At 42.5% G+C, this 24,948-nt stretch overlaps 1 protein-coding gene across 7 annotated transcripts in view; it reads right to left on the reverse strand.

The window, feature by feature from the left end:
* The window catches only part of syt3 (synaptotagmin III), a 38,615-nt gene that overhangs the window by 11,226 nt on the left and 2,441 nt on the right, over nt 1–24,948 (reverse strand). For 2 of the 7 annotated variants that reach the window (XM_077558272.1, XM_077558269.1), the window contains exons 2-7: nt 22,258–22,415; nt 18,067–18,375; nt 12,292–12,708; nt 8,724–8,832; nt 8,161–8,337; nt 3,718–3,844 (exon numbers count right to left, since the gene is read on the reverse strand). In XM_077558272.1, coding sequence (XP_077414398.1) covers nt 3,718–3,844; nt 8,161–8,337; nt 8,724–8,832; nt 12,292–12,708; nt 18,067–18,217 — 981 coding nt within the window. In that variant the 5' untranslated portion in view covers nt 18,218–18,375; nt 22,258–22,415. Of the gene's footprint in view, nt 1–3,717; nt 3,845–8,160; nt 8,338–8,723; nt 8,833–12,291; nt 12,709–18,066; nt 18,376–20,032; nt 20,323–22,257; nt 22,416–22,888; nt 23,002–23,803; nt 23,914–24,948 lie in introns of those variants that run through there. The other 5 variants (XM_077558271.1, XM_077558270.1, XM_077558273.1 and 2 more) reach the window with 5 other exon arrangements.

A 24,948-nucleotide genomic window follows, 5' to 3' on the forward strand; every position in this document is an offset into this window, starting at 1 on the left:
TAGTCATATGCGCTCACATCGCAGCATATATGTGTTGTGCTCAATTTATTTTTCCTTAGAAACGTTTGAATAATGTTTTTATATTTCGTCTCAAGTCAAGTGCGGTTCTCCCCCGCAGGATTGTATCTAAATGAAATCAATTAATATGCTACCATTCAACAGGTTTCCACTGTAATATTATTGTGATTGCAAAATGAATGAATCAGGGCTCCATTGATGTGGTCTTTTTAGTGTAGTGGTAACGCCAGGTGAAACTACTCTGCGTTGATATAACTACCTCAAATCAGCTGTCCTGGAACCCAAAACGCAGACAAATCTCGTACAGACAGAAGCATTTCAATTCTTGCGTGTGTCCAAAAGAAGACGCGGCGCTGTAGCGCAGCCACAGGGAGTTAACAGAAAGCGTAGAAGATGAATCAGCGAAGAAGACGGCCACTTTTTTCCCCTAACTTTATTGCAATCTACAGAACAAACATGGCTTTGCATGTATCGAAACAACATGAAAAAGACGAACACAGGAGAAGTGACAATGGCGGGTGATTCAAGGGAATAACGAGGGAATAAAGAAGCTAAATATTTTGCTGCAAAAGCTAAAGCAAGCTAACGACTATGACACGGCTATCAGCCATTGTTGTTGACAGACTGATGGTTCGCGCGCAGTCACGCGAGAATTGGCGCATACGTCATCAAACTACGAGAATGCGTCGTCATCGAGCTGCGACCATTACGTCATCACTGGAGGAGTATCCTGCATATGGTGTCCAGACGGACGCGTACGAGGCGCGTATTGAAATCTTTCCACTCTGGAGCCCGGTTTCAAAAGTGATCGTTTTCAAGCTCCGAAACCGCGCCGTCATGTGGACGAACAGCTTAAACGGTAAGAAACCACAACAAAGTTCCATCTGGTATTACCTTTTTTGCTTTTTGTGCTCTTTTCTTCCGTTTATCACAAGGTTACCCAACCAGTTTTCAACAGGTGTTGTTTTTGTTTGTTGTAGCCCTCTCATATTTATCTGGTTCCCCAACCACTTTTCAACAGGTTTTATTGTGCCTTTTATTGCTTTTTGCACTCTCTTTGTTTATCACCTGGTTCCCTAACCAGTTTGCAAGAAGTGTTATTGTCTCTTTTTTTAAACTGCTTTTTGCACTCTTTTCTCCTTGTTTAAACAACCTCTTCCCACAACCAGGTACCAGCAGCTGTCACTGATGCTGTTGTCTTCAGTCATTCTGTTCTCTCTTTCCTCTCTGTTCCCATTTGAACCGACCTATCCTTGGGTATGAAAAATAGGATACACGCACGCGCACACACAGACACGGGGGACTGGCACAATTGCCTTGTTTCCACAGAAGCTATTAATTCCCGTGACACTTTCACTGATTCTCACTTCTTATCTGGCCACCTCTACCGCTGTTATCCCGTCATCATCGCTTAACGCCTCACACGTTTCTTTCCTATATTTCTGGCTCACCAAACGGCTTTTTTTTTGGAAGTCGCCAAAAATAAAATGGTCCCCATACGTGCTTCATTATTAGTGCACCGCTTGATTAATTGCAAGGTTGTACTCACTCATACGCCCTTGAAAAAGACAAGTAATCTTTATGCTCAGTTGCAGAGTGCAAAGTTTAATTTCTCCTGTTTTTTTGCGGGGAAGGAATTCAGTTGACCTTTGTTAAAAATGTTATATTCTGTCTCACAAAAATATGTAATTTTCTGTTTGCACCGCAGACATCAAACATGCTCAAACGAGCACATTTTCTTTGTCATTTTGTGCAGTTTGCTGATTCACTGCAGGAATTGAAGCGTTTGATGGAATGAACAAAGACGACGACGATACGTTCGTTTCCGATGCTCGCTCAGTCGTTTAAATCCAACCTGAGAGGCTCTGTCACTTCTGCTTATTATTAGCGCCCCATCATCTCCTGTTAGCGGCACAAGCTAACGGCAAGTGGATGGAGCGAACGACGATGAGGCAGTCAGCTAAATGAGGGCCTGATTCCGTTAGACTCAATGTGTTGCCTCAACACATACAGTAGCGACTACGCAACCTAACTGTAGTACATTCGAGATCACAAAATTCCTTGTTTTTAGTACCACAGCCCATTCAGGCAGTAATGTAGTTGGGCCTGATTTGATGACGCTCCATTGCTTCAAGATATAGAGACTACACAACTCACCTTGTTGATTATAACAAATCCCTGATTGAATGTTTACAGCAGCCCATTTAGGCAGCGATTTAGTCAGGAGAGAATCCATTATCCTCTGTTGCTACAAGGCATATTGACAACACAACATAACCTTATTGATGCTAGGCTAACACATCCCACAAAACAAATTTCTCATTGCTATGTAGCCCGTTTATGCAACTCAACAACTTTATGTAGGCCTATGGAACATTTAAAACAACCATCGTTGTATATAAAGCGTTGTACATGGAGTACATTTTATTTCTTTATTTTAAACTAGAGCTTATAGCCATTACCTTTGCTTTAAGGTGTCCTAAGGTGAGCTTTCCAGCAACAACAACAACCATCCTCTGGATGCCCTTACACTGTATCAAAAGAATTGTCTGCGAAAGTCTGCCTTATTGTACAAATACAGGCTCCACAAGATGGTCTACTGTTTGCCCAGTTTCAAATGGGCGCAATTTGGTGGGCGTGGCCAAGGCTTCTGTTTACAAAATGAGTTGGGCATGACTAAAGCTCTCCTGCTTCGGTCTACACACTGTCTTTCATGTCTGCATCTGAAGAAATTTTAATAGGCTACATGCTTTTTTGCTCTTCAGTTTCAATAGATGATCACCAAATGCCACCTTTATGTTCAAAATGTCATTACAATAGTAATAATTAGTCTCGCCCGCCTAACAGCTACCGCGAGTCGGCGGGGCAGGGCCCGCTTCAATGCCGAACGGCTTCCGCCAGCCGGCAGCACGGGGGCGGCTTCAGCGAGCCGGCAGGGCAGGACCCGCCTGGATGCCGAACGGCTTCCGCCAGCCAGCAGCACGGGGGTGGCTTCCGCAACCTGGCGGCGCAGGGCCCACTTCGATGACGATCGGCTTCCGCGAGCCAGCCATTTCCTGCTCTCTTGTGAAGATCCACTGAAGAACCCCAGCTTCCACAAGTATTATAATGAAGGTGAGGGAGGGGTTCAAAATTGTGAGGGTGGAGTTCGCGCTGTGCTAATGACGTATAAAGCCGAAAAAGGTGGTGTAAGTGACAATCGATCTGCTGAAACAGCCCGTTTGAGAGTGCTGTTTGAGCTATGTTGACACAAACTGCCATAGACAACGAAAACATGGGTCGTTTTCGTCACAACTCTGGGTAATTAGTCAGGGTGGGGGAATGCATATTATGATCAAAAACCTCAAAAAATTGCAATTTTCATTTCGGGTCCCCTTTAAAATGTAGAACCGGCACACACTTTCTTTGATGCTAAGAAATGGTCTGTAGCAGCCCGCCGAGGCAATTGAATCCAATATCATTAATTTGTGAAGACGTAGAGGCAACACGGCATAACCTAAATTCCATACAACAAAATTCCCATTTCCATTTCTACAGCAGCCTGTTTAGGCAGCAAACCGGTAAGGTATCCCACATTGCTTCAAAATGGTGACGACACAAGATAACCTTGCCGTTGGTAACAAATTCCACATGACAAAATTCCTGTTACGATCATCAACTGCAGCCCGTTGAGGCAGCAAACCTCGGTCATGTGCTTACCTTAGTCTGGAACTTCTTTTTGCGGTCAGGCAGCAGGTAGATCTTGACGTAAGGGTCGGAAAAGCCGTTGGCGTCTTTGGCGGGCAAATCCAATGCCTTGAGAATCTTCACCACCAGCTGCTCCGTGCTGACACACACATACAAACACACAAACATACCCATTTAGGCTAATACACCAGACATGCTCGGCCCACACACACCTGGACTGGCTATGTACACAAGTAACAAGGTGGGAGGTTGTATATCTCTGGAGCAATGATGGAATCAGAATAGCACAACAACCGCTGTGTGTGTGTGTGTGTGTGTGACTGTGTGTATGTGTGTGTCGCTACATGGTGTATTTAATTAGCAGGCGGCCACTAATCAGACCTTGTTAGGCACTTCTGCGCTTATTAGCCGGCGTGTCGCTTCTTCATTAGCCACTCGCCGTGAACTTTAGGCCGCAAATTCACCACACAAGCTTGTCGACAAGGTGACCAAGCGGCCGATCGGCGCACGTGTTCACCTCCATTAAGACAATTACAAGCAATCACATGCAATCATGGATCATCATTGAGAGAGATGATGCTGATGGCATTGGCTGCTGTGTGAGTGAATACACCCTGGACAAATTTTGGTCATCTACTTCTGGGGATCACATCACTGCAGCAACCAGGACAGAGTAAATGTAAAAAGTTAATCATTTAATTGACAACAACTTTCCAAAATGATGACTAAATTCAGCTCTTCAGCATGCCCAAATCCAATCTTCAACCATCTCAGCGCGGTAGACATAATTAACCTAATTGTGGGTTAAAGTAACCCAATCTGCTCAAAATCCACAGCTACCCAGCAATGAGTTAATAAAATCACACATCTTTGTGTGTGTGTGTGCATGCATGCGTTTGTGTGTGTATGTATGTGTTTTGTAGACATAACTTAAATGTAACAAAAATGTATTGTTTTTATACCATACTGTGACTTTTGGAGACCTACTGGGGGAGAGCTATTCAAAAGTCCTCTCAGCGTGATGTAGTGCCGCTGACGAAGTGGGCGGTTTTTAAAAACAAGTTCGAATTCCTGATGTGTTTTTTTTTTTTTTTTATTGCTCTCCGGGATATTCAGGCCGCTGGCAGCGGGCGACACGTTGAAGCATTGCGATGGCGCCACAAACTGCTGATGGTCAGAAAAGTAAAAGGTGGCGCATGAATTATAAATGCTGAGCCACTTGAAAGCGCAACAACACACGCACAGCAACACAAACACGCGTGGCAGGAATTAGCCAAGCGGCGGGATGGTCGCCTGATGAAAAGCATTCATGCGGCCCATTTAGGAGGGCCAGCGGTAGATGATTTGTGATGTGATGCTCCACATTCTGGAGGCTCATTACTGAAGCCAAAGCAGAATGTGTGCCCGTGTGTGTGTTAGCATGTTGCCAACACGTGATAACGCTGCCGGCGTCACAAAAACAGAGTCAATGTTTCATGTGTTCCTCCCGGGAACAAAGATTCAATTGGCAAGCCCATTAAAAGCTGACACATGAGGGACGCAGTTAAAGTCAATAGCTTGTTAAGTTGTAACGCTACCACTGCCCGCCGCGCGATGCCCTCATGATTCTGCAAAACCTCGGGCACGCTCTTACACACACAATGCCACGTAACTTGTTTTTTTTTTTTTCAAAAAACTAAACATTTTATAGAATAGTCATATTGTTTTCAATATATATATTTTTTATTCTCAAGGAAATTAATTTGAAGAGAGAAATTCATTCTTTCATTCTCTTCCGCTTATTCGAGGTCGGGTCGTGGGGGCAGCAGCTTAAGCAGGGAAGACCAGAGTTCCCTCTCCCTTGCCACTTCATCCAGCTCCTCCCAAGGCACTCCCAAGTGCAAATAAGAGGGATCCCAAGGTGTTGCCAAGCCTGTGTCTCCAGTGTGTCCTGGGTCATCCCCAAGGCTTCCTCCCAGTGGGATGTGCTTGGAACACCTCACCAGAAAGGTTTAACAAAATGCCCAGGCCACCTCGTCTTGCTCCTCTTAATACAGAAGGACAACGGCTGAACTATGAGCCTCTGCAGGCTGACTTCATTTCAGCCACTTGTATTCAGGATCTTTTTCTTTCGATCATGACCCCGAGCATGTAACCCGGCAGGGTAGGAATGTAGATCAACCGGTAAAGTGGTAAATCTTCTTCACTACGACAGACCGATAGAGTCGGCATCGGTGCGCCGATCCGCATGTCGATCTCCCGCGCCATCCTTCCCTCAATCGTGAACAAGATCCCAAAATACTCAGTTTGGGGCAGGATCTCATTACAGACCTGAAGAGAGTACACCACTCTTTTCAGACTGAGTACCATGGTCTCAGATTTGGAGGTGCTGGTTCTCATCCCATGCAACCGCTTCACATTGGACTGTGAACCGCTCCAGTGAGATGTAACGATCACAGCATGATAAAGCCAATAACAGTACCACATTATCTGCAAAAAGCAGAGACGTAATAATGTCCTCACCAAACCGTATCTCCTCAGTGTCTTGGCTGCTCCTACAAATTCTGTCCATAAAGGTTATGAACAGAATCTGTGGCAAAGGTCAGACTCCAACCCTCACTGGAAACGATTACGACTTACTGCCGGCAGTGCGGACCAAACTGACACGAACAGCCCATACAAGGGCGTCAAGTACCCCATACTCACAGAATGCCCCCGACAAGATGCCCACGACTACACGGTCGAGCGCCTTCTCCAAATCCACAAAGCACATGGAGACTGGTTGAGCGAGAACCCTGCAGAGGGAGTAGAGCTGGTCCACAGTTCCACTGCCAAGACAAAACCCTCTTCTCCAGGATGAGGAGTATGATCGCCCTGTAATTGCAACCCAATATCCGATCCTCCTTCTTAAAAATCAGAAGTCCAGTCTGCCAATTCGTAGGCACTTTCTGCGATGTCCATGCAATGTTGCAGAGGTGTGTGAACCATATCCTTTAGGAAGTATGCAAATCTCATTCTGTGACCTCAACCCCAGAGAAAGGAGAGCCCACCTCAGGGTCTCCTGATTATGCCCCCTCATGGAAGAAAAGGCATGTCGGTGGAATTGAGGAGGTCTTCGAAGTATTCTCCCCACCCATTCACAACATCCAAAGTTAACGTCAGCAGCGCCCCAGCTCTACTATACAGTGTTGGTAAGATGCCAGATGGTGGAACAGAATTTCTTCAAAGCCATTCAGAAGTCATCTTCATGGCATTGCCAAACTCATTGTTTTTGCCTTAGCAACCGCAAAAGCTGTGTTCCACTTGGCCAGCCAGTAACCATCAGCTGACCCCAAAGTCTCACAGGCCAAAAACGCCCGAGACTCCTTCTTCAGCTTGACCACATTCTTACCGCTGGTGTCCACCAATAGGTTTGGGGGTTGCTGCCATCACAGGCACCGACCACCTTTTCATTGAATTTCATTCACCATAGGATGTCTATGATCCGTGCTTTGTCTGGTCCCACCCAGGACCTGTTTGCCATGGGTGACCAGGCCAGGGGCGTAAAGCCCCAGACGACTTAGCTCTTACGGTTACTGGGACACACAAACCCCTCTACCACGATAAGGTGATGGCTCACGGAGGGGTGAAGAGAGAAATATTTTTGTTTTTCCAAAAAATTTTCATGGACATATTTTTCTAGAGAAAAATGTTTATTTTTCAAGAAAAAAGTTTTGAGAATTTTTTTTTATTTTGTAGATTAAAAGTGGATGTTTTCAAGAATAAAGTCTTTCTAAACTTGGTGACACACTTATAGGCAGTCAGTGCTAAATATAATATAATAGCCGATGAAAGTAACATTGCCGTTACAGTTGACTGACAATGAGACAGTCAACTTAAGATGATGTGGATACTCTTTATTTACGGGCAGATTTCAAAACGAATGTGCCTGCCGATTCCCCGGCCCACCGGGAATTGTCCTGTCCTTCCAGATGGCCCAGGCTGTGCCTGTATGTCTCTGCAGAGGAGCTAATACTTGTTGCGCTCTTGCTCACAATGAAAATCCCACTGCCAGCTACTGTAATGGAAGTCCAATTACATATTATTTTAATACGGCCAAAAAAAAAAAAGTTCTCTGAGGTCACACGCACCCCCCTGGCATCGCACCGCGCCCTCCAGGGGGGTCTGCCCTCTATTTGAGAAGCACTGCCCTAACCATCTGACTGCATATCCATACTGTATATCATTGCTGGCCGGTTGTGTGTCTTTTGCTATATTAAGTGTATTAAGCTGCCTACTTGTGTGTTTTTCTGCAGAAACTGAAATGATGCTGATGTTGCTGGAGGTGAAACCAACCTTGGAGACATTTTGGGAGGATTTCAGGCTGTTTTGAAAGCGGCGGCCAGCGAGCATAAAGTCAATAATGCTCAGCACAGACGCTGACTCAGCATCTTCCCACCAACTTGTATGCGCATGTACGTGAGTGTGCATGCTCACTTGAAGGCGTAGCGCAGCAGGAAGCTGATCTTGCCACAGGCTTCGCCCTGCTTGCCGTCGCCCTGGTCGCCTTTGGGCCGGTAAAGCTCGGGTTTGATCTGGCCGATGCTGGTCACCTGCTCTTTTTCCTCGCCGTGGAAGTCCGGACTGGACAGCTGGTGAGTCATCGGCTTGGGCCTGAACGCACACACACACCACATATACACAACGGAATATCAAGTGACACTTGTGCCACCCTTTCCAGCAGCTTGGCCTTATTGCAAACTATTCATCAAGCCTCGTCCAATAAAAACTAAATATGTGTTTAAGTGCACTTAAGGCGTTTGTAAGGGAAGGAAGTGAATTTGACGATTAAACTCAAGACAAAATACTTTAATATTTTTTCCCCAAGAAGAACTTAAACTATAAATAAATAAATAAAATCCTAATCCTTTGATTGCTCCATCTTGTAGTGGATGCTGACTGAGTCGTTATCTTCATGATGTTGTGAATTGATGTATGTCAATCGATGATGTCATTAGTGCTGTCATTGATGGTTTTCATGCAAGTGGAGGCGAACTGACCGGGCGGTGACCTGCTGCTGGGAGACAGCGTTGGGCAGGTCTTTGGTGGGGTGCGCGCCCCCCTCCGAATTGGGTACGTCTGGAGATGTTTGGCTCAGCTTTAGCGTCCCTGAAAAAAAGTAATAAACACAAAACAAGAAGAAAAAACTGAGTAAATGTTTTAATTTTTCCAAGAAAAAAAAAAAAGTCATTGTTTTTATTTTTGCGCCGAAAAAAAAATTAAGACTTTTTTTTTGGGGGGGGGGGGATAAAAGTTACTTATACTTTCCAAGAACGGCTCTTAAAAACAAATCTAGAAAAAATTTTTTTTTAAAAAGAACACAATAACATTTTTCACGACTTCTTTCGTGAAAAAAAGGGTCCCCCCCCCAAAAAAAACTTTTGTTGTTGTACATTTTTCAAGTTTCAAATGTTTTCTATTTTTCAGGGAAAAAAGCATATACATTTTGAAGAATAAAAAGCTTTTTTTAAGGATTTCTTTTCTCCCCAGAATTTTTCCCCAAAAACATTATTATTGACAGAAAAAACATAAGAACACTCTTGCAAAAATGTATTGTTTTATCATTCCATCCATTTTCTATAGTGCTTATCCTCATTTGGGTTGTGGGTGAGCTGGAGCCGATCTCACCTGACTTCGGGCAAGTGGCGGGTACAAAACCAATTGCAGAACATATACTGTACAGACACACAAGCATTCAATCACATCCACTCTTATGAACATTGTAGAGTCAGCTTTCATGCATGTTTTTGGAAATTGCGAGTAAACCAAACTTGCAAAATGCCAGTGGAAGTCTTCGACTCCATCGATTGAACACACACGCCCCAAACACATCCAAGACATGAAACAGGAAACGACATGTACATTGTACCAACGGCTTTTAACACGAGATGATGAACAGGCAGGTCAGCCAAAGCGTCTTGTACGGCCCCTCCCCCCACAAGACTGGAGACGGGCAGTGCAGAGTGGGCTATTTATAGCACACACACACTTTACATAGCACTGTACTGTACACTCACAGGGCACTTGGGATGCTTCGGAAGAGCTCATTCAATGTTTTGCTTCTTGCTTTTTGTTGTTGCTTTTTTTTTTTTGCATGATGCCACCTTAAATAGTGCCGGGAAAATGTTATGACAGTCAGAGAAACAAATAGATCTACATTACATTTACGTTAAAGTACTTATTATACCTTGAAAAGTATTTTACCTACAAAGTCATAATTTTCAAGGGGGAAAAATGGATGGAAAAGAGCCCTTTTTTAAATAGAAATTAGTAGTAGAGTGTGATCATTGTGTGTGGAAAAGTATGATTGTTTTCTCCTACAGATTAATCACGACCTCTCAAGCTTGAGATTAATTAGTCTCCAGACCACCACCCCATCCCCAAATAAAACAAATGTTATGGGGTATATGCCACGGAGGAGGCAGAACTTCCGACTTCCGGGTTTCACACATCAGCTTTGTTTTCGTTTCCTATTTGCGACATCTAGGCTGCATCCCAGTTTTTGCACTTCCCCCTTTGTGCCCCTTGGCTGCACGTTCCCGTCGACGAGTGCAAGTGTGTAGTGTGTCTGTCTCAGTTGTCCGAAGCATTTCAGAGAGCCGAGACGCCCCAGGCGGGAGCGCGCAGTTGGGGGACGCAGGGGTGGGGGTGCGAGTGTTGGAAGGCGGCCAGCAGTGGCCGGAAATGGCGCTAATGTGTGAAACCCGGAAGTCCGTAGCATCTACCCCATTGTAAGCAGTCTAAGGCACACCCGTGCACTAATCATGCTGTCTAATCAGCATCTTGATATGGCACACCTGTGAGGTGGGATGGATTATCTCGGCAAAGGATAAGTGCTCACTATCACAGATTTAGACTGGTTTGTGAACAATATTTGAGAGAAATTGTGATATTGTGTATCTGAAAGATGTTTTAGATCTTTGAGTTCATTTATAAAAATGGGAGCAAAAACAAAAGTGTTGCGTTTATATTTTTGCTGAGTGTATAGACAGGGGCGTAGCCAAAATGATTTAATTAAGGTGGCCAGGGTGAAACCATGACTCATATAGAGGTGGCCATAAGTTCATACCTGAAATGTCTAAATAAGTGGTTCTTAACCATTCAGCCATACCGTTTGCATGCCGACCTTGGGCTGCGAGCGCCGATTGGTGGGCTGCATAAAATAATATGTTATGAATTCAATGCATTAGAGCTGTTACAATTGTCAATGTGTTGCTCAGTTTTAATAGAGCTTTCTGCCACTTGGCGGCAATAAGGCAAATGTCAGTTACTGACCTATAATAATAATAATAATGCATAGGATTTATCTAGCGCTTTTCTATCTAATCAGATACTCAAAGACGCTTCACAGTGGTTGCATTATTCGTGCGCTCACACATTCACACACTGGTGGCGGTAAACTACTTAAGTAGCCACAGCTGCCCTGGGGCAGGCTGACGGAAGCGTGGCTGCCAGTGTGCGCCTACAACCCCTCCGACCACCAACAAACATTCGCACCTTTCATACACCAGTGTGAGTAGCACTCAAGGCAATGTGTGTGAAGTGCAAAATTCCCGACTAAATATTCAACACAAAAAACTATGTTGATGCCTTACCATTTTTCCATTGTTTTTCCTGTTGTAAAATCTATTACCTGTAGTTATTTTTGTGTTAGTAAACAGGACTCAAGACTCTGAGCTTAATTTGATGCAGGAATTCTTTGCCTGTTTGGCATCTTGTTAGATGTCAAAGTTCACACATTAACTCTTTGACTGCCAGACGTTTTCAGAAACGGGTTGTCCCCAGTGCCAGCCGATTTTAAGCATTTTGACTGATCTTTCAAGGTCCATAGAAAATTATGTGTTTGGATTATGGAAACACACATACTACCAAATGAAAGATTGGACTCTCATCTTTCATCAGAAAAAAAGTTTGTTTCTACCTTATTCCGTTTTTGAGTAATCAACAATAGAAAATGGTTAGTTTCACCTCTGTTTTGAAACAAACGTCTTTTAACGTCTTTGGCACTCCTCCGTAGGATTTTACTAAACGTTATTTAACGTTTTTGGCAGTCAAAGAGTTAATAAATGTCTTTTTGATGGTCACATTGTTTCATGTTATTTGATATTGTTACAGCTTTTTATAAGTGTATTTGATTTCATAATTGAATACAATCATAATATCTGAATGGATTATTTTGTACAAGAAATACAGGTTAAAAAGAACCCTTGGTTTGTTTTCATTATATTGTTTTCTGTAGTTCTTATTTATTAATTGTTTTCCACCACGCGCCTCTGCCATTGTGTATAGAGATAAGGAAAACAGCTTTCTCAGGCCAAAATGAACTTGAAAAAGTGAACTTGAACTGAACTGATAACAATTTTATTTTTATTTTTTTAATAAAAAGTGTAATAAGAAAATAAATCATCATAATCATCAATCATAATCATCCTAAAAATATATTTTAAGAAACAAAAAGGCATTTCACAGTTGTTTTCTTTCTTTTTGTCAACCGGAAAATGTTACTTGAATGTTATAACATGGCATGTGAAGAATATGAATGTAATTTATACAAAGTGTAGGCCTCACCAGCATTGTTGGGGTAGGAGTCCATGTCCAGGTAGGAGTGCTCCTGGGTCTCATGCGGGCCGCCCACCAGGCCACCGCCGCCGCCGCCGCCGCCGCCGCCACCGCAGCCATCGCCCCTCTCCAGTCCCACCAGATCGGAGAAGTGCGGGTGGTGCTGCCCCTGCTGGCCGAGGGTGGGATAGAGCGATGATGACGACTGGCCCTCCTTGCGCTGCAGCAGCGGGGGCAGGAAGGAGGAGCAGGGGGCTCCGCCCACTCCGGCGCTCCCCGGAAGCAGCCCCGATGTCAGGCTCAGACCGCCGCCCTCCTTGTCCCGCCACGGCAGCCAGCACAGCTTCCACGACACGAAGAGCGATACCGACAACAGCACGATGCCGCAGAACGTCACAATCACCGACAGTAGGCTCACCGAAATCTCTGGAAACACAACGGCCACCGCACGGGCCACGTTAGCCAAATAAGATTGATTGGAAAGTTAGGACACTGGGCACTACTGTTAAGGCCTAGATACACCAATCCAATGTCTGGAGTCGGACAGCGTTGGGCCGACTGCATGCGCCGTCTGATCAGTGTTTAAATTACTGTTGTAAAGTCGGATCGAGTTGGAATACGTTGAGGGGCGTTTCTAGCAAATTTGACATTGTGGGCATCGGGCATTGTGGCATTTGACCACTGTGATTGGCTGTTAACTAGTAAGTCAGCGCACGGGGCAAGAAGAGGAAGTGACGAACGCGGATAAACAGTACTGATGGAAAAGTCTGGACCGTTTTTTTCCAGTTAATTTTGCACATCGTCACCCTGCTGTACCCTCCGCATTTGAAAGTACAGTCTGGACAGAAGATCGGGAAGATGACTTTGTCTCTTTGGTTCAAGAGAGACCAGTTTCTCCTTATCTTGCGCCTTTGCTCCCTTAATCTTTCAATCACACAATCCCAAGAGCGAGGCTTGACAATGACAGCATTATACGTGGGAGGACATCGTGAGGGAATAAGTAACCGGAATGCATTGTTTACGTTTTTATATCCCGTCCCCGTAAAGTGGTTTCCGGTTGCCTTTAGGAATAATGACTACTGCCGCCGATGGTATGGAGGGGAATTACTTCTCGGGCATGCGCTGAATGTATGTAATAGTCAGGGTCGGTGCGGTGTGTATTTACGTCATTTTTCTACGCGACGTGCCGACGTCTGGGCTGACGCCACAGGGGGTAGGCGTCGGTCACATTTGGCCGACGTCGGATTGGTGTATCTAGGCCCTTAATTGTCCCTTCCCATCGATGACAATGCCCACCTTTGGGCGAGTGCACAATGACGCAAAGCCGAAAAAACACACACAAACTAAGCACCGACTGAAGCAGGTTTACGTCCGTTGATCAGGGTGAGTACAGACGGTCCCTCTCAATCCGTGTATTTTTGCGAGGCTTTGCCTCATAAAGCATTCACTGAATATGCGGAAGCACTCGGCAAAAGGTGGCCATAGTCATCGAGGGAAATTGACGATTTGAGTGCCAGCTCTCCTGATTAGCACACGGATTATAGAACTAAGTGACTACTACTAACTAACTGCCAACTAACTGACTAAATAACTTGTCTAAAAAACACCTCGCTGACAAGCTAACTAACTAACCTGATTAACTTGTTAAATTGACCAAGCAACTAACAAAATAACAAATTGGCTACTAATTGACTAAACTACTACCTAACAAACTTAGTTTGACTAGTTGACTAGAATTGTCTGAATAACAACACTTAACTCAAACTAAATGACTAATAATCAATAGCTATTAAACTAATTCACTAATAACTAACAAACTCATTTACGATCCAACAAACTAAATGACTAACTTCTTAACCAATTCAGTAACTTGACTGACTCACTGATTGACTGACTTACTGACAACTAAGTAAATGACTAACTGAAAACTTGATCAATTAAATGACTCATTGACTAACCACTATAGCCTATAACTGTCTGACTGACTGATTGACTGACCAACTAACAAATTACTTGACTAACTAATTAACTGATAAGCTAACCAATGAAACTGATAACTGACCAACTAAACAATCAGTGAAAGACCTACCAAACAACCAGTTAACTAAGTAACTAATAAACTCACTGACTGACTACCTGAATGATCATCTGAGAAACTCGCCAATTAACCAACGAACCGAGTAATTAATTTCCTGCGAGCTAACTAACTAACTAACAACCTGATCAACTGACTAACGAATGTAACGAACTAATACACTGACGGACTGACCAACCAGCTGACAAACTGACAAGCAAACTAATCAGCCAATTTACCGACCAATGAACTAACTAGGACACAAATTTGAAATCCACATTAGATCATGTCGAGCATTTGTTCTGCTGTTGAGAATTGTCACATTGATGTTCCCTTCACTTTGTTTCAGTGCAAAGCTGCCGCTGCGCTCTCTTGTAAACAACAAGCCTCTTCTTGCTCGCGCGACACACCAACACTTGTTCATCTCCTCTTAAAACTCCACTCGGCCGGACACTCTCTTAGTGTGCTTGTGAGGAAACGCACATTGGCAATGTTCAGTGTCACTGCCTCCTCTTGGCGTGACAGTGAGGACCACGCACCCAAGAGTTTGACCTCGGGTTGAAAAAAAAAGTGCAACTTCAGCACCACAGACAGCTTCTGTATCCTCAGACACAAAAAAAAGTGACAATCACGAGAAAAAAACATCAAAGACAAAAGGATGTTTTTTTTTAATGGTACATATGCATGTGTGTAATTTATCTTGAACAATTTTTTATTCTAAAAAGTCTGCACACCCCTGTTCAAATGTCTTGTTATGGACCACCATTAATGACCTTAGCCACATTTCAAGAATTTATTTGAGTGTTTTTGAGAGTGGGTAAGTAAAAACAAAAAAAAATTAATAATGTACTTGCACAAGTGTGCACACCCTGTTCTAATAACTGGGATGTGGCTGTGTTCACTAGTAATCAATCAATTAATTCAACGAAAGTCAGTAGACAACTGCCACCATTAAAAGTGCCTCTGATGAAACCCAAATAAAGTTCAGCTAATCACGCAACTAACGTAGGCTTCCCCTGATTTTTGGTTCTTTGGTTTTTAGCAGAAGCCATAAGGTTTTGTGTTAACAAGTGACTGCTATTCGGAACCATTTGCATTCCCTTCATATGGCCTAAGGCGCCAGTTCCAAAAATCACACAATTGTGAAAGTGAAGCGTCCATTTGGACTCAAGTCATCAAATAATATAAGAAAGTGTTTCTTTCTCAAGGTCATCTGTTCTTGGGCCAAGACGTTCAATCACTCAACGGCAGATTTGTGAAAAGCGTCTGGAAAATGCTGGCTGCTTGCTAGCAGTTTTCCCATGATGCTCTCTGCCTGCCTGCCTCCTGTGAATTATTCATCAGTCTGTGTATGTCATTAATCAGCACTTGTTCCTTAGCGATATGACTGCGAAGACGGGGGAGGCGGGTTTTGGGAGGGCTTTTTCAAATTGCACTTGCCTTGTTTAGCCCCTCGAGATGGGCAAAATATTAGGGTTGCCTCTAAGGACAATAATAAAAGGACAGAGACAGTTTTTGCCCAATGCGTACGTTCCTGCATATCATTTGTCCTGAGAAAGTCGATTAAAACGAGCACGTGTGAAGGAAAGGTGGGAGAAAACAAGCTGGCAGTAATTTAGGGCTGAGTCCGGCGCGGGCGATGAGAAAGGTTCCAGTATTGATTGGAGGGGGGAAAAGACAGGAAGGAGAGAGTGTGGGGTGGTTAGCAGCTGAGACATAAGGAAGTGTTGAGAACGCTCATATTCTATATTTTAAGAAAATCAACATCAACACAAACATCTCGTATGGAAATAAATAACAATCAATAAAAAAATAATCATAAGGAAAACAGCAAGCATGAAAGAAAAATCAACAAACAATAACCAAAGACAACAACAACAACAAAAAACATCTGAAGCAAAAATAACAAAAAGAGGAATCGAGGACAGTACCAGAGGCAGTCATCAAAGACAAAATCAATGACCAAAAGTGAAACAAAAATCATGAAAGATGATTTATCAAAGAGAAAAACAAACCAAAAAGCCAAAAATAACCAAATAATTAATAATTATAGCTAAATAATTATTGAAATGCATTGTGGAGTCTATCACTTTTTTACTCGCAACTGCTAAAACTGCTGGCCTAAAGCGTAACTGCAGTGTCTGTGTCAAGCTTGTGTATGGTGCGCGTACATGTACTTATACTTGATTAAACTCTTCGTTTTACAGTGTTCTTGGAGTCTAAGCTGGAGTTTGGGCTATGCTTAAAACCGGCCTCTTTTTGTTTTGCTTTGGGTTTTTTAGTTGCCACCAAAATTGTGTCATACACTCACTAACACAACACTACATGTCCGCCCTGAAGGGGAGATACAAGCTGATAGGCATAGTCGCAGTTAAGTCACAGCTCTTTGGGCATTAGTGGAGCATGCATGATGTAGAAAAAGCTTTAATAATAACATTTTTAAATCCACAATGCACCTATAATTGCAAAGACAACAACAACAACAAAAATTCTCAAAGACAAAAAACAATCATAAAGGTAAAAACTAAATAAAAATGATTATCATGAAAAGCCAAACATCTAAGGCAAAACAAGACAAAAAATAAAAGACAAAAATAGACAAAAAAAAAAACATCACACAAACAATCACAAAAGACAAAAACAGCCCCAAAAAGATTTGACAAAAAAATTCCACAAAATCATCAAAAACATTTATCAAAGACAACAATCAACAAAGAAAAACATCAAAGACAGAAAGAACCACAACATTAATCAGACAAAATAAAAGACTCAAACAAAACAAGAAAAATAAAAGACAAAAATAAGCGGACAAACAAAACGCAAATAAAAGAATAATGAAACACACACAAAATCAAAGACGAAAACGATCACCAAAAATTGAATAAAGGCAAAATCAGACAAAAAAATATCACCAAGACAAAAATAACAAAAAAAGAAGGACAAACACAATCATTGATTGACAAAAGTTCAAGAGAATCACCAAAGACACAAAAGACTGTTTTCAGTTCAAAGTGTATCTTGAGAAATCATATTCTTTGTTGAGTAGGCAACATGGTGGTGAGCAAGGTGTGGAGTTTTTCTGTCTCGACACCGTCCAACACTTCCTGTCAATCACATCCCTTTGCGACCGCTCTAGGAGTCTGCGCGCGTCAAATCTCACCATTTGCTTACAAAGCCTTTTTTTCCCCGGCAGCTCTCACTGGCCCTTTCCGTTCCTCGGAGGCCCTCGCAGACTTCCGACACAATCGCCTCAGGCCGCGGCGTGACATTTTCTTCGGAAATCTCCCGAGGCGGCGACCAATCCGGGCTAATCTACATGGCGGCGGTGCTAATCTGCATAAGAGCGCTCGGCAACAACAAGCCCATCAAAGAGCTCTCGTTGCGAAACTCTTTAGGGGCTCGTAAAACAAATGAGATGCGTCCATGAATATTTCATGTGTCAGCATGTTTACGCATCTTCTTAGCGGCGCATGCTCGTATTTGAACTCAATGTAGGTAATAACGCACAAAGGTGTTACGTCATACATTCGTACGTTCCGGTTCGGTTCAGTTAGGTACGGTATGGATTAATCGGTGTAGTCATTGTTGTAAAGTGTCCTACGTTAACATTTTGGTTTGCTGGTATTTTTGGTCTAAAATCTCACATTTTAGCACTCTTTCATGATGGTAACATTGCACTAGTACAGCAAATTGTATAATAGATTCCTTACCTGCGTCCAGCTGTCTGTTGCGTCCCCTGAGCAGGTAGCTGAATTCCTGGCAGAGATCGCTCTGGCTGTGCCCGCGAGGCGAGTTGAAGCACAGCTCCTCCACCAGCATCAGTGCCTTCTTGCACAGGTCTTCATCCCAGTCGCCCGACATCCTCCAATCTGCATCGCACTCTTGCCCGCACTCGGCCAGTCACAGCGCAGCGCCTCGGCCCGGGAGAAGAGGATCGGCCCGGGAACGTCGGGGCCGGATCACGCGGACCGGAATGACGGGCCCATGAAGGAAAGACCGACCCCACCGACTCACTTTGACTGGAAAAACAAATCAACAGCAAATGTCTTCACACTAGGATGTTCTACTGGGATGCAAGATTGGAAGGTTCTACTTGGAAGGTCTACCATGAGAACTTATTTTGAGATACCTTACTATGTATTTCTATTGCAATGCTGCACATGGAATTTCTATTAGGGAGTTTCACTGGGAGGTCGTTCAAGACGTTCAAAGAAATTCAATGGGCATGTTGTACAAATACGTTCTTCTGAGATGCTATACTTCCAAGTTCTACTGGGAAGATTTACTTGGATAAAAAGTTCTACTGCAATGCTGTACTTGGAAAGTCGACCAGGAAGTTCGACACAGAAGATCTCTTAGGATGTATTCGGAAGGTCTACAAATAAATTCTACTCAGATGCTGCACTAGGAAGTTGAAGTGGAAATTTTGACTGGGAATCTATACTAAGGAGTTCTACTAGGACAGGGGTCCGCAACTTTTCCTGACAAAAGAGCCATTTTAGGCAAAATAAATAGAAAATCTGCCTGGAGCCACAAAACATTTGAAGATTGTGATAAAGGAAACTAATGTAATGTACTAATGTACAGGTGTCAGAGCTTTGTCCTTGAGGGCCTGAGTCCTGCATGTTTTCGATGTTTCTCTACTCCAACACACCTGATTCAATGATCAGGATCATTATCAGGCTCCTGCAGAGCAAGCTGATGAGCTTAAATATGAATCAGATGTGTTGAACGTGGGAAACTTCTAAAACAGGCAGCACTCAGGCCCTCAGGAACAGGACTTTGACACCGCTGTGATAGCTATGTACGCAGGGCCCTAATTAAAGCTGCACCACAACACAACAATATGACAGCAGCGTCCAATACAGAGACATTCATTTGCTTCTACCTTTCGTTTTCGGATATATATATTTGTTTGTGGTAATTTTCCATACGTTTTTTTTTTCAAATACATTTTTAGACTTTTCTGACTTTGACAAATTTTAGATGTATTTGGCAATTTTATGGACATATTATGGTATTTTTTTCACAATTTACATTTCTGACTTTTTGGTGGGGCAATTCCAAAGATATTTTATGGTAATTTTCTGCCTTTCTTTTGTTTTTGGAAATATTATGGTTACTTTTTGAACATTTTAATTTCTGCCTTTTTATTCAATTCTCTGACATTTTTGGCATTTTTTTCCTCTTACTTTTTGGACATTTTGAAGTAATTTTCATCTACCTTTTGTCGCTTTTTTTCTGACAACTTAACATTTTGGACAAAAAGGGCCGCATGTCGGAAGAATTTTTTTCAGGCTAGACACGAAAATGTGCAGTTTGCACAAAAATTTATTTTTTTAGATTTCTCGACAAATAGCCCCCTCGATGTCTCTGGTTTCATTTCCCAGCAGCTCAAAGGTAAAAATAATAATAATAAAAGTGCATGAAAATAAGCAATTATTAGACAGTATACATTGCAACTAGGGTTTTTAGGCTAATTGCTAGCTAGCGCCGTATCTTGGGCACCTGTTTATTAAAAACAACCGGGATTTCTTTGCCTCAAACGACATTCAAAAGTGGTTCTGATAATGGATGGATGATTGGACATAGCAACCAAAAAAAGTCGAAGTCCACCATAATGTGACCATGTACAAAAGTGAACAGAATGACGCACATCATAATACGCCATCATACCTTGTAGTTGAAGCGCCGGTCGTCGGTCCAGTTACCGTGCTATGTCATCCAAACAGAGATTATTTTGAATTCCGGGATCTCTTTGTTAATGAATCGATTTCTACTTTTAATTCAAATGGATACATTCACTCACTAAGGCATGTCCACTGACGAGGTGCAGGCGAGGAGGAGTCAAGCACATTGACAGGTGCTGTCACTCGATCTGCTCCGCTGTCACTGACAGCGAGTCAGGATGAGTGTAATGTAAGTTTTTAAATGCGGCAATGCCTTGAATGTAATGTAGGCTATTTTAAATACAGTAATGTAATGTTTTGATCACTCCTCGATGTCAATTGAATGAGACGGTGTCTATGAAAGATGACACACCACTCGATGCGTCAAAAATGAACCGCCCTAACTCAGTTGAACCATTATCATAACATTTTCATTTTCTTCATGTGACCAAAAGCATTTGAGACATAACATCTATGATGTTATCGATAAACTTACTTGTCACAGGCTACACCAAATGGCAAATAATCTTTTAAGTAGAGCTGTCAAACGAGTTTTGATTCATCACAATTAATCGCTTAATTCAAAAGGCTTTTTTATCAATATTTTGCGCCCGCCAAATTTAAACAAGACCTGTTAAGTGTTATTTTTTCCAACATTTAATGTTATGAGGAGGTCGTCAACATTTTTTGACCCACTGCACACGCTCATCCTTGTCTTTTTCTAATCAGTTAATTGCTTGCATAATTTTAAATGGAAAAAAAGACCCCAATAGTTTGACATGAACAAATATTCTGAATGTCATACACAAACATTTATTAAATGCTTTACTTTAGTGCATGTAGTCATGTTTATTGCTCAAACCTGTGTTACCTTTAACGTAGCCATCCGTTGTCAAGATAAAGGATAATCAGTGGTCAAAATTAATAGTGCAATTAATCTGCGTTAATACATGATTAATGCAATAATTTTTGTGATTAATTAATTTGTTAACGCTTTAACTTAAATAGTACTACTTTTAAGCCACATAAAATTATTAAATCAAATTTCCCAAAGTGGTAATATGACCCCATTTACACAAGAAAATACCACAAGGAGCAACAATAAAATAACCAAATTTGGGCTGATGCCTCAGAAGATGAATTGTAAATTGAATGTGATCTTCAAAGTTGAGGCTGATTTCACCTGTTGGGAGGTCAAACTTCCAGAACTTTTAATGGGTTGAAATCTCGGACGATGGCCGTCCCTGCGATTGGAATTGACTTGCCACTGATCCTTTAACAGTTCCTGGAAATTTCAGGTTAATATCTTTTTCGTAAGGTACTGGTTGCTATAGACATTTGAAAGATGCAAGTACCAAAACTTGAAACCCATTTTTCTCAAAACTAGGGATTTCAACCTGCCAACATCAAAATGTATATATCATTTTAAAGGGAATTAAGTGTAGAATTTGAATATATGAATATCAAAATTTTGATATTTTTGGCACATGAGGACCCTTTTGCTAACCTTGCCCTGAAAGCTGAATTCTGGCGGTATTTGTGAATTCACTGTTGATTTCCACCGACCAATCACAGAGTGACATTGTGTTTGGGGGCGGGATATGCAGCTGTGACTAAACCAGCAAGCGGCGATACCGTGGGAAACAAACTAACCTAATATGGACGAATGGACGCTGCAATTAATTCTGTTCTTGCAAAGACGATATTTTCATCCGTTGCGATGATTGTTAAAAACAAACATGAGCAAGATGCCGATATCGTCCAATCAGCTCGAAGTATTGTACAGAATGTCCCGCCTTTCCCAGGCAAATCACCGTGGACCAGATTGATATTGTGGAGAACTCCCTTGAGCGAATCACAATTAGCAATCTGGCTATTGTCAAGTTACCCTTTTGACAGAGCCGGTCACATTTCAGAATATAAATTATTAATTCATTTGAAGAATATTATATGTTGTTGAAGAAGAAGAAGTTATGGGAGAGGGACTAAAAAAGAGCCACGTGTGGCTGCAGGGCCACAGGTTGCAGACTCCTGTGCTAGGACGATTTACCGGAAAGTCTAGTTGGGTTTTATTTCTAAGGTATACTGGGAAGTCCTATTGAGATCATGTACTTCCACTGGAATTAAATCATCAGATTTTGAATAATTAATGCCTCATGTCAAATTAAATGAAACAATACTAGCGGCAGACATGTTGTGTGTGTGTGTTAATGCCGGGAGTGTGTGTGTAACCTTTAGCATGTTGTCACGTTGCTAAAGAGCAAATCAAGTGGCTCGTTTTTCTAGTCCTCCAGCTGGAACCTTACATCCAATTAGCCCCGACTTCCTGAAAGGAAACTCTCCAATCAGCCAATCAGCACAGACCTCCTCTCCAAGCTGCCTGACATCACCTGGAAGCACACGAATAAAATAAACCAATCAGAGTCTAAAACCAGGATAAAAAGTTTAAAATGCCAACATGTTAAGTAGCATGCTAATTAGTTCCTGGAGAAACTTTTGTTTTTGAACTTATTCTGTCAAAAAAAGCAGGTCAGAGCCTGAAACTCCTAACTTTCTCACAGCCTGAACACCTCCAGGGATAACTGAAGATCTACCACACTCATTATTAGGACTCTTTATTAGGTACACCCACACATATGTAGCTGCCACTTGCACTTCTTTACTAAATACTTGTTTGCGTATGGTTCGGACTAATTATAAAATAAAATAACAACATCCCTCGTTTTAGCACCCGCTTGCTTGTATGATCGACACTAGTATGACAAATCCTCAATTCTTTTGAGTAGTACGGTTTGCGTCAGTCCTGGCAGGACTGGTTGATCTGGTACAGTCAATACTTGATTCCGCCATTTTAAACATGTACCTAATGTAGGGTCCAATACGGCAGCAGTGGCGAATCAATCAAAGGCAAAAGAGCAGCGGGAGGTCGAGGTTGAGGAGCGACTTCTCCGAGTGTATCGGACCTGAGCAGGACTATCGATCGATCGGTTGCTGGATGTCGTTGGGGGAGATGTTTGTCTTTTTGAGTGGCAGCTGGCGGGCAGAGTGCTCGTCAATGCGTCCATCAATCAATCAGTCAATCAGTCAGTCAGTCGCATTGCGCGAGAATGAAGCAGAGGAACGGTCCCGTCGGCTTTGAATGGTTGCTTACTGTCACATTAGGATAGTTTGTCCTTTTAAGGGAGAAGCACTTAAGTCTATTTATCTGGCCGTGACAGCGGGCTGTGGAATCCAAAATTGGGCAAACAACAAAAAGATCCAATATTGCTAACATGGAGCACCGCTCCTCTAAATCTGTCTGAGTGACTTTTAAACGAGGACGTCTCACTATGAGCAATGGCCGTCTGGTAGCGAAGAGGCCACCTCAAATGCCAGCCTGGAGGGGGAAGGGCAGAAGGGTGGGCGGGCAAAGACATTGTTTACATCCACTGATGTCCTTTCATCCGGTAGTGGTAGTAGAGTACAATAAATTTCCAACGTCTACATCAGTACAGTTAATTTCATTTCGGCATAGAATGTGTATTTGTGTTGAATTAAAGTAGCTACAATAATCCCACTCTTTGCGGTGTTACGTTCCAGACCACCCACTTACTAAGTGAAATTTGTGATACAGAAATACCCTATTCAAATACTCACTACCATTGGGGAGGGGTATGTAAAGTTATGAGCACAACTGTAAATGTGCAAAAGCTAAGCATCACTGAATGACACCAAAATGCTATGAATCATCACCAAAATTCACATTCAACCTCTGAAAATATCAAAACGATTTTCTCACCGTACAGTGCGCTCATATGTTTTCCTATCTTTAGGCTATGTAAACTCTCAAGCACAACTGTACATAATGAAATGAATCTGCAGCCAGCTGCTTTATGTAGGCGTAGGAAGCAGGTTTGAAGAGGCTTTGACGTTCAATAATCTTCAGCAAAAACAGATGATCTGAAATACTGCCTGTTTTCACTCTTCTTCTTTCAACAAAAACAAAATAGTGTGCCACCACCTAGTGGTTGACAGTGGAATTACGCCCACAATAATCAGGAGAACAAAATACAGTTACAGACTATACAAATAAAATCCATGAAAAAGCGGAACTGAAAACCTAGAACCTGCCATGTGTTTGCTGATTGGCTGTAAGAAGTCACATGGTTCTTCGAGGTTTGTAAGCCCCCACTTACCGATAAAAGGGCTAACTAACTCGGCCACAGTATGCGCTGGTTGCAGAAGTGAAACATTTTCATGACTGCGGGATAAAGGAGCCTTTTGTGTACGCGCGGCAACACAAAACCTCCCGCAGACGTTCCATTGACTGGCGCACCGCTCAGGATCGATACTCTCAGCGGGCCGCCCAGTCGCAACCGTGCCACCCGACAAGGTCGGCGTCTCATTATGGCGTACAAAAGGAAAATCGCAGGAGGGAATGCACGAAAAGGACGGCGGCTAAGATAAAAGTTCAACCAACGACCTGTAATTCATCATTAACGAGCTCAAGCTCTCATTTTTAATGACTCCATCCTGTCATTACTTGGTCAGTTCAGGAGGCTGTAAAGCCGATGAGCTGTTTATGTTGCATCATTCCCAGCAGTGGACTGGAATTCCCACAACACGGGTGGGCGGAAAAGTCCATGAAAGATACTTAAGCGTCATCAGAGCACAAAATAACAGTTCAGTTCCTCATGGGATTCACTGTATTTCTCTTTAAATAAAGGTGCTAAATAAATAAATTCCCAAAATATTAGGTCTGTAAATCCACTTTTCCTGATTGTAATTGACCTATAGAAACAACAACATAAATCCAACACCATCAAATTATTTCCACAAAAATAAGAATACTATCTCCTTGTACCTTGACTGGATTTGGGAATGACTGGATTAAAAATACAGGTAACAGGAGAAAATGAAGACAATAAAATTCCCTTGCTCTGT

The sequence above is a fragment of the Vanacampus margaritifer genome, chromosome 2 (assembly GCF_051991255.1).
Source record: "Vanacampus margaritifer isolate UIUO_Vmar chromosome 2, RoL_Vmar_1.0, whole genome shotgun sequence".
Taxonomy (NCBI): domain Eukaryota; kingdom Metazoa; phylum Chordata; class Actinopteri; order Syngnathiformes; family Syngnathidae; genus Vanacampus; species Vanacampus margaritifer.